This window comes from Gadus chalcogrammus, chromosome 3 (assembly GCF_026213295.1).
Source record: "Gadus chalcogrammus isolate NIFS_2021 chromosome 3, NIFS_Gcha_1.0, whole genome shotgun sequence".
Classification (NCBI taxonomy): domain Eukaryota; kingdom Metazoa; phylum Chordata; class Actinopteri; order Gadiformes; family Gadidae; genus Gadus; species Gadus chalcogrammus.
In genome coordinates, this window is record NC_079414.1 from 9605468 (window position 1) to 9622967 (window position 17500).

Here is a 17500-nt window from a genome sequence, read left to right on the forward strand (position 1 = left end):
GTGACTTAACTAGAAATACAGCTAAACAATACGATCTGCAAGTAATAAGTTATAGAACAGGAAGGAATAAAGAGAGACGCTGCCCCGTGACTCCTGTGCAAGAAATTAACAATACATTTTTTGGTGTGTTGATATTCGAACATTATATAATTTCATGTGAAATGCTGATAATGATTTCACAAAAGTTTAGGGTATTTCACGTTTTACAATATTTATATGTTTTCTTTTAAACACTAGATTGTCTGTGCATTTTTTTAAATTAATTTCTATAGTTCTTATTTCCTTGCCTATTTAAATTGAACGTGCAACAACAAAATGCAATTCTTATATTTCATTATTGTATTGCCTTACTCATATTTCCGTGTTCAAAATTTTATTTTAATTTTTTTTGTTCATCTCGATATCGAGCCGAATCAATTTTTCTGTATCAGAATCTGAACCAAAATCAGAATCAGAATTTAACTGAAAAAAAAACCTCATGGACCTACCACCGCGATACTAGCGGAAAAAGCCGAACGCTTCGGAGGAGACGGCGGTAAGTGCCGAGCGAAAGTCCCTTTTCCAACATGGTGGCCGTGTCTACCCTCCACTAAACGCTCAGATTGGAGACAACAAACTCGACTCTATCTTCCAGTGTCGCTCAAATTTGGGATGTAAATCAATCCCGGTTTTTAACGTAACTCATACCCTTTGCCGACAGTTCTCCCTGGGTTTTTGGTTCATGCAACAGAGTTAACCTTAAACAATAATTATTTCCACTGGGCCCCAAAACAACCAGCTGCCAACCAATTGTGACAGTCAACAATTTCCAGAGCCATGGTGTGACCAGGTGATCTGCCCTTCTTCATGAACAATGTGTGAAAACTGCGCCGAGTTGGTGGAGGTGTTAAATGAAAGTAAGTTAAATTTTTTTTGCACCGAAAGGTAATGCTAAGCTAAGTCCAAAACGTTAGCATTGCTGCCTTCTATTTAGTGAAGCTTGTTAGCATGGTAGCGGCTGGCTGTCTAGCAACATCATTTTCTACGTATATGTATACCCATTTTAAGTCTACGGTACCACGGCTGGGCTATAGACAGTCCTTTTCCATGTGGTTGTAGTGCTTATCTTTTCATGTCATTGTACCGGATTTCAAACAGTAAGCTAAATGTATGGCTGGATGTGTGTTGGGCCTGTCATCTTCAATAACCACTTCAAGCAAGCTCCTAGGTGGCTTTAAGCTTTTCTTTTAGCATGTTTATATTCCAGACACATAGAAGCCAGATAGGAGCTTATGCGTGTCAAACAGATCGTGGCTATTGTAAGGTTTAGGGTAAGAAGTTGAATCTTGCACCACAGTCCACGACTCTGTTTGGTGTCTTGGTCAGGACCACTGCCAGCCATTGTGTTGAGGATGCTCGCACATAATATCCCTAAAACCTGAAAGTCTTCCAACACTATCCATGAAAACGTATCGCTGTGCGATGCTCTAGGTGTAGGATCAACCACGGCAGTGTTTCCTTTTCTGTCTTGTGTACCCCTCACATCAATTCGGCTCCAGTACCCCTTCATCGACCCCAAACCACCAATGTTTTCCATTGAACTTCGCAATTATGCTATTACAATTTAGCATCATTGTTAATATTGCAGACGCCTCTAAACTAATATTATACTGTTTTATTTTAGAATAATTCTTTATTATTGTACTGGGCTCTGCTTTGAAATGGAAGACGCTGAGGTTTGCTTTTCTTTTTCTGATTGTAACTTTGTTGATGAGCAATAATTATCAACAAAATCGACTTCTTTGTTAGTACTTCCGGGGGTTCCCCTGTTTGAGTGGTCTACAGCATCCTATTGTTAGTGGTTTGGCAAATGTTTGTTCAAGATGGGGGGGACAGCTTAATGACCTTTGCAACCAGGCTGATATGTTGGTGTTTAGTGTTGGTGCTCTCGGATAGATGGTTGTTAATCGATGAACCAAGTTGGCCCTTAAACTGCTACTTGTCAATGGGCTTCAACTTCAGGGTAAAGCTAGAAGGCTCAATTGGAATGCAATACTAGATCAATATTGGAGGAGCAGAGCTGTCGGTGGTTCATGCTGGTTAACAAGGCTTTGTTTGTTGTCTGTATTTTTTACAAGCTATTGCACATTAGTTCCACATATCACTGTCGCTCAAGGTGTTTTGCTTGAATGACAGTAAGTAAATGCTAAGTAATAAGGTTTTTCTTTGCCTTACTCATAGGGACACACAAAAAGAAAAAGATTGATTGTTCCACATCCCTGTTGATAATACTGTATAACAGCTGATTGTCTCACATAATTGCTAGACATTCTCTTTTTGTACTTTCCCTGCTGAACATAGGCCTAGTACACATGTGTCAAATCTTCTATACTATACAAAACCTTGTGTGTGTTTATTGGGGTGGTTGTGTGTGTGGTTTATTGGGGGGCTGTCAGCTGTGTCTCGCGTTTGAGACTGGCAGGCCCATGTGCTGTGATTTCTCTGCATAACCTCTGACCTTTAAGCATGTTTCTTCGTCTGAGAGTTTCTAAACGAGGGAATGAGACCATAGTGGAAACACCAGTTTTAAATTAATGCAACCTCAGTTGTCAGCTTATATGGCGTTAAATAATACGTGTGATCATTGCTGGGAGCTGACCTAATATAATGTGAGGGTTATGTTATTGTCTACGGTTTAGTAGTTAGGGGGTTTCTTTACCAGTTGAAAGGTTCTGCGTTTGCTTCCCAACGTCGACAGCCTGCCTTTTGAGTTCCTTGTGCCAGATAGCCAAACACTACCTACTTTTAATGACATGTATCTGAAGTCACTGGCGGACACTTTGGCGTAAAACTTCTAGATTGCTAAAAAGTAAATAGAATTGAAGACTTATTGCAGTTGTTTTAAGTGGGGGTTCACTTTTCATCTGCAAACCTCTGCACCTCTCCTACTGTATAAATACTATTCATTTATCAAAGGTTTTTTGTTCTATAGTCAGCCGTCTGTGTTGGCACGGCAAAGAACTGAGACATTTACTATCCAAAACCATATGGATAGATTTGACTACTGTGTCTTAAAAATAGATGCATAATTTCATAATACATTGTGTATAATGTTGCATAGGCCATTGTAATGGAAAGTTTTCTAGAGTAATAAGAATCAATGGCAGAGAATCTATTGCTATGCATATTATAGTTATTGTGCAGGCATCTGTAACAATGACGGTCATTAAGAAGCAGACTGACTAGAGCAATAAAGGATGCCTACAGGCAGACTGCTAACCTTTCAGTAAGGAGTCTTAACACCCTCAACATCGCCCTGATTCGTGATCCCTGCTTCAGAAGAGCTCTGCATTATATCAGTTCCATCAGAGGCCCTTTTCACGTATGAACTCTGAGTCGCCGGCTCCCACAGGTAGCACACAGCAGGAGATTCTCCGTGTCGGGGGCGTCCTCACATACTGAAAGTTCGGTTTAGTGTAGTTGAGGGCGGGCACCTGGGGAAAGTGTGCAGGAGGCAGACCATGAAGAAAAAAGTTCAATGTTGACGCCACATTGAAGATGGCGGACTAGACTATGACATTGTTTCTGATTATATCAATACTACATGTATTTTAGACTCATCCGAAATGGCCTGTTCTTCCGGTGTCACACCCGTCGCATAATAGAAATGTCATAAACACTTGCTTTTCTTCTAAGTATTTAATGTCTCCTACCGTACCGTAATATGTAGAACAGCACCTAGTCGCTGTGAATTCTCTGGACAATGACCTGCTCTCTTTGTGCATGTGCTCAATCAGACATTACCTAGACTTTGTGCTAGGGAGCTGGCAGGAAAAATTCTGTCTACGGTCCGGACCAACGGAATGGGCTATATACGGTCTCACAAGAGTCTATGTGAGTTCAGGTTTGCAGTGCATGTGAGAGAAATGGATTACTGTCTGTCTGCCCTGCATCTTATCGTCTCTTTCTGCCCATCCTTTCTGGCTTTGTTTGATGACACAAAAGGTCAGGATTGAAACTGTCTCTCTTTCTCCCTTGGTCTCTCTTCCTTGGACCTTCTCTATGCCTCTCTCTGTCTCTGTCTCTGTCTCTCTCTGTGTGTCCTTCTCTCATTGTAGGTGAAATGGTATTTAGTCCTTAGGGATTTCATTGGCTCTAATAAGGTGAAAAAACACACAGTAGCGCAAAGCCTGTCAGCCTGTCCTTTGTCCAGGTGGAAACATTTACTTTCGTATTGGTTGGACATTTTGTCGGGCGTAACCAATGAGCTGCAGAGGCAGTTAAGGTTATTCGATTTGGATGTCAAATTCACTCATACCTAGCCCTGCTGTCCTGGCTCCACAAAGGTGGATCAAACTCCCCACATCAGGACAGCTGATACCCTACCCATTTTACACCGCAGACTGAAGGCTCATCTGTTCAGACAGCATCGTGGCTCATAAAAACCCAATAACAATCTTTCGCTATGTCTCGACTCTCTCCTCTATAATGTAGCACTCAACGCTCTTTGCTTATTTGATTCATTGTATGTCCTCTCATTATTCTCTGGTTGAATATTCATGGTTGAATGCACTCATTGTATTACTTTTGTCCCTTTGGACAAATTGCAGCTAAATAAAAGTAACGGAGCGAATATTTCTTTCATGCTTGTGAAGGACATTGGCCAGGGGTGAACAAACGATAAGAGGATAAAAGACGAATGGTCATGGTCAAGGGGAACAGAAGGCCTCACTGCTTGTGCGTGTCCTTCCCCCACAGTATCGGATGCAGACGGCAGCGAGGGAGGCTTCCAGCTGAAGAAGGAACATGCCTTACGAGTCCTGGGATACATCAGCTCCTGGACCCAGAGGTGAGTGTCCCTGCTTCACACCGAGCCCTGCCCTACTGCCCCTTACCCACCATGCTCACACCTAGCCCTGCCCTACTGCCACTTACCCACCCTGCTCACACCTAGCCCTGCCCTACTGCCACTTACCCACCCTGCTCACACCTAGCCCTGCCCTACTGCCCCTTACCCACCCTGCTCACACCTAGCCCTGCCCTCCTGCCCCTTACCCACCCTAATCCCACCTAGCCCTGCCCTACTGCCCCTTACCCACCCTGCTCACACCTAGCCCTGCCCTCCTGCCCCTTACCCACCCTGCTCACACCGAGCCCTGCCCTACTGCCACTTACCCACCCTGCTCACACCTAGCCCTGCCCTCCTGCCACTTACCCACCCTGCTCACACCTAGCCCTGCCCTACTGCCACTTACCCACCCTGCTCACACCTAGCCCTGCCCTACTGCCACTTACCCACCCTGCTCACACCTAGCCCTGCCCTAATGCCACTTACCCACCCTGCTCACACCTAGCCCTGCCCTCCTGCCCCTTACCCACCCTGCTCACACCTAGCCCTGCCCTACTGCCCTTTACCCTACCCTAATCCCACCTAGCCCTGCCCTACTGCCCCTTACCCTACCCTAATCCCACCTAGCCCTGCCCTACTGCCCCTTACCCTACCCTAATCCCACCTAGCCCTGCCCTACTGCCCCTTACCCTACCCTAATCCCACCTAGCCCTGCCCTACTGCCCCTTACCCTACCCGTATCACACCTAGCCCTGCCCTACTAACCCTTGCCTGCTAGCCCTGCCCTACTGCAGCTAACTGCCTGTGATGTAATTACACCTCTGTTGTAGAGACCCTGAGGCCAACGTAGAGGCCAACGCGACTACCCGTCACAGAAGTGCACTTCAACTAGGGCTGCTCGATTATGGGAAAAATCATAATCACGATTATTTTGGTCAATATTGATATCACGATTATTTTTGAGTTTGAAAACATGCATTTATTGACACAATCAATTATGACATAGAAACACGTGTAAGTATCCAAAATAAAACCTTTTTCGTGTGTAAGTGTACTGTCTGCCACAACATTCTGAATCTAACATTTGATTTTTATAAAACATTTCATGAATACAATATATTCAGCCAAATGCACTGACGAATGACTCGACTGAAATAATACATTCCCTATTTAATGTCTAGAGAACAACGGTCCCAGCATTTCTCCATAGCAAAGTTAAAAGTCACAAAGCCATAACAAACACATGGCTAATAAAAATCATATTGTTGTTAAACAGAAATACATATACAAGATGTACTTGGCAGTTCTGCCTTAAAGAACTCTTAGTTAAAGTCTGCTATAGGAGCTTGTTATCGTTCATCAAACAGTAACGTCACTGAAACTTTAATATTCCACACGGTAGGTCTACTCCAACATGTCTGTCAACAGTCGATGCTGCTGATTGGCGGTTCACTGGCATGTCCCGCCTCCTGCCAACGGCATACTTCCTGATGCATAACGCCTGTTAGATTGTACTCCCTCTCGCCGCGTTGAATGCTCTCGCATGCGCGTCTCTTTCATAAACTTTCATAAACTCTCTAGGCCTACTGTAAAACGGAAAATGTCAAATTAATCGTTTCAACTCGATTATACGAGTTTGGAGATCGTTTGACCCCAAAATCGATGTCGCGATCGAAATTCGATTAATTGCACAGCCCTAACTTCAACCCTTTTAAGAAGGGCTGCAACTAACGATTATTGCCATCGTCGTTTACCAAAGTGATGTCTTAAATGTGCTATCTCAAATAAACTGCAGCAAACGTTTAATAGATGAGATGATTTTCCTGCTGGTCGACTCATATTGCAGCCCTTCTTTTTGGAGGAACAGAGATGTCTGTAGCGTGTTTCTCTGTGCTTTGAGGCAGACGATGCTAACGAGGCCCACGTTCCAGAACGTACATGAGGTTTTCTCTCTGTCTGAGTCCGGGCTGTTTCTGATCTGCTGCTTCATCCAGCAGAGGAATGTTCCTGGCCTGGCCCAGGAGCCTTGGGCATTGACCTTCATAGCGATTAACTTCTCATGCTAAACGGCACCCGCTCAGTGATTTAGTAAGCAGTGTGGAGCTGCTTGTAGCTGGGTATACAGAGGGCTGGGAGATGGTAACCCTGTTCCTCCTTCATTTTTGATATCTGATATATTTGTGTAAACTGCAGCCTTGCAGAGTTTCACCATCCCTTGATGGTACCGACGGCACTTGCTAATGTGTTATTTAGTCCTAGTGGTGTCTACTATAGACCAACAAACTGTTTGTCGTTATTTGTAAATCGAGATTCACCGGCCTCGCAGGCTATGGGAAACTTCAAAGGTGGCACAAAACTATTGGAAAATGGCAACAATGGCATGCAGCAAGACGGTGGCCAAGTGCTATTTATTATTTTTACAAGGTACACCCGAACTTTCAGATAAATTCATTCAATGCGTAATTAATTGCGAGGGACATTGTTGGTATTTCTGGATACGGTCACAAATGCATTTACACAGAACATGAACATTATGGTTGTTCTGAACAAAAAGAGCTCCTCATGACTAGCCCACCGTCTACCTCTCCCAACTTCTCCCCCTTCCCCAGGCAATGTCTGTGCTGCTTCAAGGAGTACAAGCACCTGGAGGTGTTCAACCAGCTGGTGTACGCCCTCATCAACCTGGTGGTCTCCCAGATCAGCGGCCTGAGGGAGCTGCTCTGCTCCCTACACGGACGCACGCACACCGGCGTGGGGGCGGGGTCTCCCGGCTGGGGAGGCGGAGCCTCGGCCGGTTGTGGGGGGGGAGGCGGCACGGCCCTGCTCCCACGGCCTTCCTCGCCGGGGGAGGATGAGCCCGTCAACGTGGAGCGGGACTCTGCCGAGGAGGACGCTGCCGACGCCCCCGACCTGAACCAGAACCCGGGGGCGGGGGCGGGCCAGCAGGCGGGCCAGGCTCCAGCTGTAGCGTCTGACCTGGGGGGCCTCGAAGGTGGTGGTGGTGGTGGTGGTCATGGGTCGGGAGCTGGTGGGGAGTCTGGGTCAGTGGCGGGGGAAAGCGCCAGCGGGGCCACAGACGACAATGAACCCCTAACCTCGTGGAGCACCGAGGAGAAGGAGAAGCTTCTGATGTGCACGGCCAAGATCTTCCAGATCCAGTTCCCCCTGTACACGGCCTACAAGCACAACACGCACCCTACTATAGAGGTACAGCCTACACACCCTACTATAGAGGTACAGCCTACAAGCACAACACACACCCTACTATAGAGGTACAGCCTACACACCCTACTATAGAGGTACAGCCTACAAGCACAACACACACCCTACTATAGAGGTACAGCCTACACACCCTACTATAGAGGTACAGCCTACAAGCACAACACACACCCTACTATAGAGGTAAAGCCTACAGGCCCTACTATAGTGGTACAGCATACAAGCACAACACATACCCTACTATAGAGGTACAGCCTACAGGCCCTACTATAGCGGTACAGCCTACAAGCACAACACGCACCCTACTATAAAGGTACAGCCTACAAGCCCTACTATAGAGGTACAGCATACAAGCACAAGACACACCCTACTATAAAGGTACAGCATACAGGCCCTACTATAGCGGTACACGACCTACAATCACAACATGCACCCAACTATAGAGGTACAGCCTGCACACAGCCTACAAATACATCACATGTTATTGTTGAAGTAGCTGTTGGTATACAGTATCATACATTTTAAACATGTTCTTGCCTCACCTGTGTTTGTCTCTCTAGGACATATCTGCACACGAAAGTAACATCCTGGGCTCCTTCTGCGACATGAACGTAAGCACCTGCTCTTTCAGAGACCCTGATCATGTGACTGGTTGTTAGGCTGTCCTAGGGTTTACCCAAGTTGGGACACCTGACCAGTTTTTCTAGATAAGTGTTAAATGGGAAGCCCCATGGATGATGTCTAAACATAAACGTGTGTGATTGTTCTAGCAAGAAAGCTTGTACAAAAAAAAAAAAAATGGTCAGCTGAAAAATGGCCACCACCACCCCCCCAACACAGACTACCACCACCCCCCCAACACAGACTACCACCACCCCCCCAACACAGACTACCACCACCCCCCCCAACACAGACTACCACCACCCCCCCAACACAGACTACCACCACCCCCCCAACACAGACTACCACCACCCCCCCAACACAGACTACCACCACCCCCCCAACACAGACTACCACCACCCCCCCAACACAGACTACCACCACCCCCCCAACACAGACTACCACCACCCCCCCAACACAGACTACCACCACCCCCCCAACACAGACTACCACCACCCCCCCAACACAGACTACCACCACCCCCCCAACACAGGCCACCACCCCCCCAACACAGGCCACCACCCCCCCCAACACAGACTACCACCCCCCCAACACAGACTACCACCCCCCCCAACACAGACCACCACCCCCCCACAGACTACCACCACCCCCCCACAGACCACCACCACCCCCCCCAACACAGACCACCACCCCCCCACAGACTACCACCACCCCCCCACAGACCACCACCACCCCCCCACAGACCACCACCACCCCCCAACACAGACTACCACCCCCCCACAGACCACCACAGGCCACCACCCCCCCACAGACTACCACCACCCCCCCAACACAGAATACCACCCCCCCACAGCAGTGAGCCCTCCTTCAGCCCTCTGCTCTGGTGTTCCAGGACGTGGAGGTGCCGCTCCACCTGCTGCGCTATGTGTGTCTGTTCTGCGGGAAGCACGGGCTGTCCCTGATGAAGGAGTGCTTTGAGCTGGGCGCCCCCGACAGCCTCCCCTTCCCCATTGCCCACGCCTTCATCACCATCGTGTCCAACGTGAGTCCCCTGGGAACACGCGCCGCGTCCCGGCCGTGTTTACTCTTGTGCCCTCCCATACTTTAATTTGGCTTGATGAAGCTGATAAAATATATATAATATGATCATGTGTTATTACAAAATGATACACTGATATTTTTCATGTACTTTTATCTCTGTTCATTTACTTTTAACTGTTTTTTTCTAAATGGTTGTGTTTTAGTTTTTGGTTAAGCGGTAAATGTACTGGACTTGTGCTTTTCAGACCGGTTGCCACTGAAATTGCTTTAGAATAATTATCATAATTACCCTTTCATATACACATCATACACCAACAGTGTTTCAATCCATCAATTCAATGGACAAACCAATTTATTGATTAGACCTTTATGGACTAATCAAATTGGTGTGCCTCATAGGCTTACGATTTAGTCACGCGATGTGTTGGCCAATGACACCGGGAGTCTCCAAACATCTCCTTGTCCTTCTAGTTCCTGCTTGAGCGGTCATACAAACGCTCCTAATCCCTCAGTACTCTTGTTTCAAACTGCTTCATCTTGAAATAAACAGAGAAGCGTGCAATGGTCCTTTTAAAAAAATAAATAAAAATACCCAAAGCTCGGGCTGTTGGCAAACCAGCCATTTTGACTGTGCAAACACACCATTGCGTTTGTGTGAACACACCATTGTATTTGCGTGCACACCATTGTGTTTGTGCGAACACACAGTTGTGTCCATTTTCGAATTTCGTTTTAGATGCATGAATTTTGTACGACACATTTAGCTTTTTAGCCTACTTGTCATTATTCTATTTGACATTTCTTCTTTGAATCGTTTGTCTTCAATTGTCTTTTGTTGATTGTCCTTTTAAGTTTTGGAGTGTGGTTCTTGCCTGTATAAACCTCAACGAATACCCCTTGTGTTTGAAGTGTGCTGTATAAAAATTATAGCACCAGCCTCCTGAACAAAATTCATGAGGGATAATAACAGACCAGACTGCATCCAAAGGTGTCCATTTGTGAAATAGCTGACTGCCGGTGTGTTCTGGATTGTCTGTATTGAGGTGTCGTTTGTTATATTGTTGTTTTCTGCTTCAGATCCGAATATGGCTGCACATCCCTGCAGTCATGCAGCACATCATGCCCTTCCGCGCATACGTCATACGGTGAGGCCCTGGAGCTGATCTGCATTTAAACACTGTCTTTCTGGTGGTCTGTCTACATATCATGTCTGTTTGTCCATAGGTCATATGTCTTGTTGTATGATGTGTCTGTCTGTCTGTATATCTATATCTCCGTCATGCTCTCTGCTTTTTGGCGATGATGATGGATATACATGAGAATCGAGGATGATGCAGTACTCTCATTACTGAGTGAAAAGGGACACAAAAATACACCACTCCTTGATAACAAGTTCTTGTTGACTTCAAATTTGGTTAGAGTTATGGCTTCCATTTTCTTCCGACACTTTTCTCTCCTGTGAGCATGGGCTTCTTTTGCTCACACCCACACACCCCAAGGCTGTAGCGATGTTAAGCACTGCGCTTCCCATTTGAAATCGAAGAAACTGGCGTGTAATGCAATGGATTCAAATTATAATTGTAGTTTCCTTCATTACTTTTGCTCTAGCTTTCTTTATTCAACCCTCCCAAATTGTTTTTCTCAGAATAGCGTCACATTGTCATCCATAAACATTTGTAGTTGAATGAAGTAGGTAAATGGTCGTCATGGTTCCACCAGTCACTGGACTCGCTGGCCTTAACCACAACCAACGCCAGCTGTTTCCCTTCTCATTATTCTGTCTTCAACAAGACATGAGTCTGCAGCCGAACAATCTCACTCTCTCTCTGTCAGACTGAGAGGCAGGGAATGCTCGCTGTCGGCTTCCGCCTTCATAGCCTGTTGCTAGGAAGAGCTGCCCTCGCCATGGCAACAGTCGCCAGGGCCCCAGCCAGCCTCTCCTCACATGACCTTGTAGGAGCCAGACGGATAACAGGCTTCAGTGGAGACAGACACAGATGTGGTGACAGAGAATCAGACTGGAAGGCAGATAGGCAGGTGGATGGACAGACAGACAGACAGACAGACAGACAGACAGACGGTGACAGGCAGACAGTCAAACTGACACACACACACACACACACACACACACACACACACACACACACACACACACACACACACACACACACACACACACACACACACACACACACACACACACACACACACACACACACACACACACACACACATCTCTCTGTTTGATGCCCCTCGCTGCATCTTTCCTGACTTGCTGCTTTCATTACGAAATGGCATGTTGATAACCTGTAGTTGCTTTTTTCGTTTTAAGTTTTTGTTTTTGAAACTGGTTACCATGGTCAGAAACTGTTCTTAACTAAATTCCTCTGTAGCCTTGCTAAAAATGCAACTTCATAATATTTATCCATTATGTTCTGGGCTTCTCATCTGCATGGTTGTTAATATATAGATAGATACATTTACTAGTCAATGAGAGAAACAAAAAAAATTCGCCCATCTCTTTATGTGATTGGGCGAGGCTTTGTCAGAACTCTCAAATAATAGAGCTATGGAAATCCCTCCCTCTGGGCTGTTCAATGCTCTGGGTGGACAACTAGCAGCCCACCATTTTTTTTTTTTGAAATTTAAACTAACCCAAAACTGCTCCCTCAATCTCCGGCATTGAGAAGTCCCAGAATCCATCAGGGAACATATGCCCTGATTGGTCAGAGCAGGGAGCAGTCGAAACTCTAAATGGTCTCCTACAGAGGAAGGTATAGGCCACTAGGAACATATTCTCACAGAGCACTCCACTGACATAGTGAAATGCTTTCTTACCAATTACACTCTTCTACACTTCAATAGTAGCCGATTAGGAAGTATGAAATGTGACCAGGGTGTTAATGTCCTAGGTCTCTACCTGCACTAACCACCAGACCGACCAATCACAGCGGGGCTAACCGTTCGTCTATTCTCTCTCTCCCCAGCTACCTGTGCAAGCTGTCGGACCAGGAGCTGCGCCAGAGCGCGGCCAGAAACATGGCGGACCTGATGTGGAGCACGGTGAAGGAGCCCCTGGACAGCGCCCTGTGCTTCGACAAGGAGAGCCTGGACCTGGCCTTCAAGTACTTCATGTCCCCCACCCTCACCATGCGGCTGGCCGGCCTCAGCCAGGTCACGGTCAGTCCCAGCCTCCTCGCGCCAGCCTCTCTCGGTGTCCCACGAGCCGATCCAAGTTTGATTCTTGAGGTCATGATTGCATTCACAACCGATTCTCGCTTGAAAAATAATCCACTACAGTCTGATTTGTGCCAAAAATGGCGATACGGCAAATTATGACATGGAAGAGTAATGTGTGTATTTGTTATGCAGTTTTTAAATTTGAGGAAAGTTGTGTCAACTTATTGCTATTGGAAAGTTGTGTCAACTTATTAATGTGAACATGCAAAAAAAAAAAGAAAGTGGTTTGAATGTTGTGAGGCATTTCAGAATCATGGAAGATAAGAATCGCTATTCATGCGTGAAATCACCCCTATTTCACCCACAGAGGAGCGAGAATCATTTACATTCAGTGCTGTAGCACAGAGTTCATACCAACCAATAGCAACAGTCGCCAGTATGTGTCTCAACACTAGCTATGAAGGTGTTCCTCGTTTATCACAGACGCGAGTGCACACATGCACATGCACGCTTCTCCTCATTGTGTTTACGTGCAGTGTTTGTCTTTCCTCAGAACCAGCTCCACACCTTCAACGACGTCTGCAACAACGAGTCGTTGGTTTCCGACACGGAAACGTGAGTCCACACTGCACCCGAGACAAAAAGTACTTTAGCAAGAGAATACTTTACTTACAGTACTAAGTACCCACATCAAGGATTAAAGATGTTAAGTATTTTAACAATAGAATACTTAAGTACCCACAGCAAGGATTAAAGATGTAAAGTACTTCAGATATCAAGGGTTTCAGATTGAGCTCCCTCTGCACTTCCTATCCGAGTACTGATGAAACTAGCTGGCGGTTGTGTGTGTTTTCTGATGGTTCTGATGTATTCTTCATTCCAGGTCCATAGCGAAGGAGCTGGCTGACTGGCTCATCAACAACAACGTGGTGGAGCACATATTCGGACCCAACCTGCACATAGAGGTCAGATATTCAACTGTGTCATCCTTTTTTATTTAACATTGACCATTGTTTACATCAATCCCATTCACACGTTTTGTTTGGGTTCCAGATTATCAAGCAGTGCCAGGTCATCCTGAACTTCCTGGCTGCAGAGGGCAGGCTCAGTACGCAGCATGTCGACTGCATCTGGGCCGCAGCGCAGGTTGGTTGGTTATATGTAGTGCTGCATGTAGCACGTTAGCTATATACACACATTCACATGTAGCGCTAGCACGTTAGCTGTGGAAACACATTCACATGTAGCGCTGGCACGTAAGTTATAGACTTGCATTCAAATGTAGCGCTAGCACGTTTGCTCAACACATTCAAATCATTTTCTTGTCCTGTGTTTCTCCAGTTAAAGCACTGCAGCCGCTACATCCACGACCTGTTCCCCTCGCTCATCAAGAACCTGGACCCCGTCCCTCTCAGACACGTCCTCAATCTGGTGTCTGGACTGCACCCCAGCACCCACACCGAGCAGGTACGCACACATACATGCACACAGGTACACACGCACGCACATCCATGCTAATCATAATGATTGTGTGTGTCCAGACCCGGTACCTAGCCTCCATGCTAATCATAATGATTGTGTGTGTGTGTGAATCCAGCCCCTTTAGCTTGTCTCCATGTTCATGATAATAATGAGTGTGTTTGCGTGTGTGTGTCCCCGTCCAGACCTTGTACCTAGCCTCCATGCTAATCAAGGCCCTGTGGAACAACGCCCTAGCAGCTAAGGCCCAGCTCTCCAAGCAGAGCTCCTTTGCCTCCCTCCTCAACACCAACCTACCCATGGGCAACAAGAAAGGTCTGTTCCTCCCGCTCGCTCACTCTGGAGTTAGCACATCTCACTAAGTGAGTTTATTTTGATACAGTCGTTGAAGGGAAGGTGTTGAACCCAAGGTGTCTATTGTTTCTAAAACCTTGACAACTGTCGGGACTGCCCAGATTCCAATGTATAAAACTGGAAGAAATTCTTCTTTCACTTTACTGTCCTGTCCCAATAAGCGAAACCAATGCTTTGGCCTCTAGAAACAATGCACTGATTGCACCACATACCCCCCTCCTCCGCTGTTTTGCTGAGTCACTGGATAAGGATCACAGGTTCCGTTGCCTCAGTACATGATGGAGACTAAATGTGTGTATGTGTGCGTGTTGGTGTAGGGTCCCCGGCAGCCAGTCCTGACAGCAGTGACACACAGCAGAGTGGAGGTAGCGACATGGAAATGGACGACCAGATGATGAGCGGCAGCAAGAGGGGCCAGCAGAGACTCTCCGATACAGAGGTACAGACACACTCTGATGCAGAGGTACACACACTCTGATGCAGGGATACACACCCACTCTGATGCAGAAGTACACACCCACTCTGATGCAGAGGTACACACACACTCTGATGCAGAGGTACACACACACTCTGATGCAGAGGTACACACACACTCTGATGCAGTGGTACACACACACTCTGATGCAGGGATACATGCACATTCTGATGCAGAGGTACACACACACTCTGATGCAGGGATACACAAACACACTCTGATGCAGGGATACACACACACACAACATATTCTGAAACAGAGGTACACACACGCATACAGGTACAATATTATTTCCTTACGCTATGTTGCTCTTTTTAAATTCTTCGACGTGATGGGACTCAAGACTTGAATAAATTATTAATATAATAATATATATCGACCTATCTATAATACAGGAGTCTATGCAGGGCAGCTCGGACGAGACGGCCAACAGTGTGGAGGAGGGCAGCAGCAGTGGCCGCAGCGAGGCATCCACCAATCAGGGCGGAGCATCCAGCAACGCCAGCCAATCGGCGGGCAGCCCCGGCAGCGAGATGCACTCTGAGGACATGGCCGACAGCGAGGCCCTCAAGGAGGAGGAGGAGGAGGAAGAGGACGACGAGGACGATGAAGATGACGAAGACGACGAGGACGAAGAGGAGGGTGGGGGGGAGGGGCGGAGTCGTGCAGGGGCGGGGCCGGTGGCGGGGGAGGGTCCCCGGCCGTCCCGGGAAGCACCGGAGGCGAGGAAGAGGAAGGCCGGCGAGGCGTTGGGGGAAGGGCCGGGCCAGGGGGCAGGGACCAGCGGGGTGGCAGGGGGCGGGCCCAAACCCAAGGTGCTGCCGTTCAGCCCAGAGACGGCGGCGGCCATGGCGGCAGTGGCCTCGACGTCGTTGGAGAGCCGCATGAGGATGCTGGAGGCTTGCTCGGCCTCGTCGTCGGGGCGGCTGGAGGGGCCCGAGAGGGAAGCACTCCCCCACCAGCAGCCCCAGCAGCAGCCGGACCTGGGGCCCTCGCAGGGGGTCCAGGGGCCTCCCGAGGGCCCATGCCTGCCGCGACCCGGGGACTTCCTGGGGGACGCCATGGGAAGCGATCTCTTCAACTGCCGACGCTTCATGGGCCCTCCGCACCACCACCACCACCACCATCACCACCACCCCGATGAAGGGTGAGGAGCCTGTGTACAATAGACTCATGTGATAAATGTGTGACAGACTTTGTTTTGACGTGTTTGACTTGTGATGGAATAGACGTACAATAGACTGCGATAGACAGCGTGAGGGTGAGTTGTGTTCTTTACTAACGGCCCCGCCCTGCAGTCACCTGGTGGAGGACATGCTGAGTGCAGACGACGTGAGCTGCAGCAGCTCCCAGATCAGCGCAAAGTCGGAGAAGAATATGGCCGACTTTGACGGCGAGGAGTCGGGCTGTGAAGAGGAGCTGGTCCAGATCAACTCTCACGCCGAGCTCAGCTCCCACCTGCAGCAGCACCTCCCAAACCTGGCCTCCATCTACCACGAGCACCTTGTGCAAGGTGTGTCGCCGCGGCAACCGCGTCACCCTCTCTCCATTCGTTCATCAGTTGTCCTGTTTAGAGTGCTGTGGTCAAGCGCTAAGGTTCCGTTCGATTCCATTATTTATAAACTATTCATCAACTATTTTACCAGGGGTTGTGCTTTTTCTGAAGATATGATCACGTTTTTCTCAGTTTTAAATGTACACATGGGAAGCGTGTGTGTGTGTGTGTGTGTGTGTTGGTGTGGCTGACCCTGCTCCCCTGCGCCCACCTGCAGGCCCGGCCATACACAAGCACCAGTACTCCTCTGGCCACGCGGTCACAGACATCAACCTGGACAACGTGTGTAAGAAGGGGAACACCTTGCTGTGGGACCTCGTTCAGGATGAGGACGCGGTACGGCAGAATCACTCGGCTATATACTTTCGGATGACTCTAAACCCCCTCCTCTCCTACTACTGACAGAATAACTTTAATTTAATTTTTTTCTTTTTAAACTTTATACTACCCTTAACAGAATGACTTTAAACTCTCCTCTCCCACTCCCCTTAACAGAATGACTTTAAACTTCTCTCCCTTTACCCTTAACAGAATGACTTTAAACTCTCCTCCCTTACTACCCTTAACAGAATGACTTTAAACTCTCCTTCCTGCTCCCTTAACAGGCTAGTCTTGTCTCATTAAGAGTATTCTCGTTAATGGACTTTAGTTTTGTACAGTATCTTCTGGTCAATGCGTTATATTGGCCATTGTGGCCAAATCTTCTGTGAACACATTATCTATATTTAGCCAAAGCGCTTGAATTTGT

At 47.5% G+C, this 17500-nt stretch overlaps 1 protein-coding gene across 1 annotated transcript in view; it reads left to right on the forward strand.

Annotated features, from left to right (window-relative positions):
* Positions 1 to 524: 524 nt before the first annotated feature.
* LOC130379156 (ubiquitin carboxyl-terminal hydrolase 34-like) overlaps positions 525 to 17500 on the forward strand; it is a 52115-nt gene continuing 35139 nt past the window's right edge. Inside the window, exons 1-16 of the mRNA XM_056585811.1 lie at positions 525 to 896; positions 4738 to 4828; positions 7438 to 8035; positions 8608 to 8658; positions 9561 to 9710; positions 10787 to 10854; positions 12697 to 12889; positions 13443 to 13504; positions 13773 to 13854; positions 13943 to 14035; positions 14231 to 14356; positions 14554 to 14683; positions 15040 to 15161; positions 15593 to 16344; positions 16496 to 16710; positions 16970 to 17088. Coding sequence (XP_056441786.1) covers positions 854 to 896; positions 4738 to 4828; positions 7438 to 8035; positions 8608 to 8658; positions 9561 to 9710; positions 10787 to 10854; positions 12697 to 12889; positions 13443 to 13504; positions 13773 to 13854; positions 13943 to 14035; positions 14231 to 14356; positions 14554 to 14683; positions 15040 to 15161; positions 15593 to 16344; positions 16496 to 16710; positions 16970 to 17088 — 2895 coding nt within the window. The 5' untranslated portion in view covers positions 525 to 853. The remainder of the gene's footprint in view (positions 897 to 4737; positions 4829 to 7437; positions 8036 to 8607; positions 8659 to 9560; positions 9711 to 10786; positions 10855 to 12696; positions 12890 to 13442; positions 13505 to 13772; positions 13855 to 13942; positions 14036 to 14230; positions 14357 to 14553; positions 14684 to 15039; positions 15162 to 15592; positions 16345 to 16495; positions 16711 to 16969; positions 17089 to 17500) is intronic.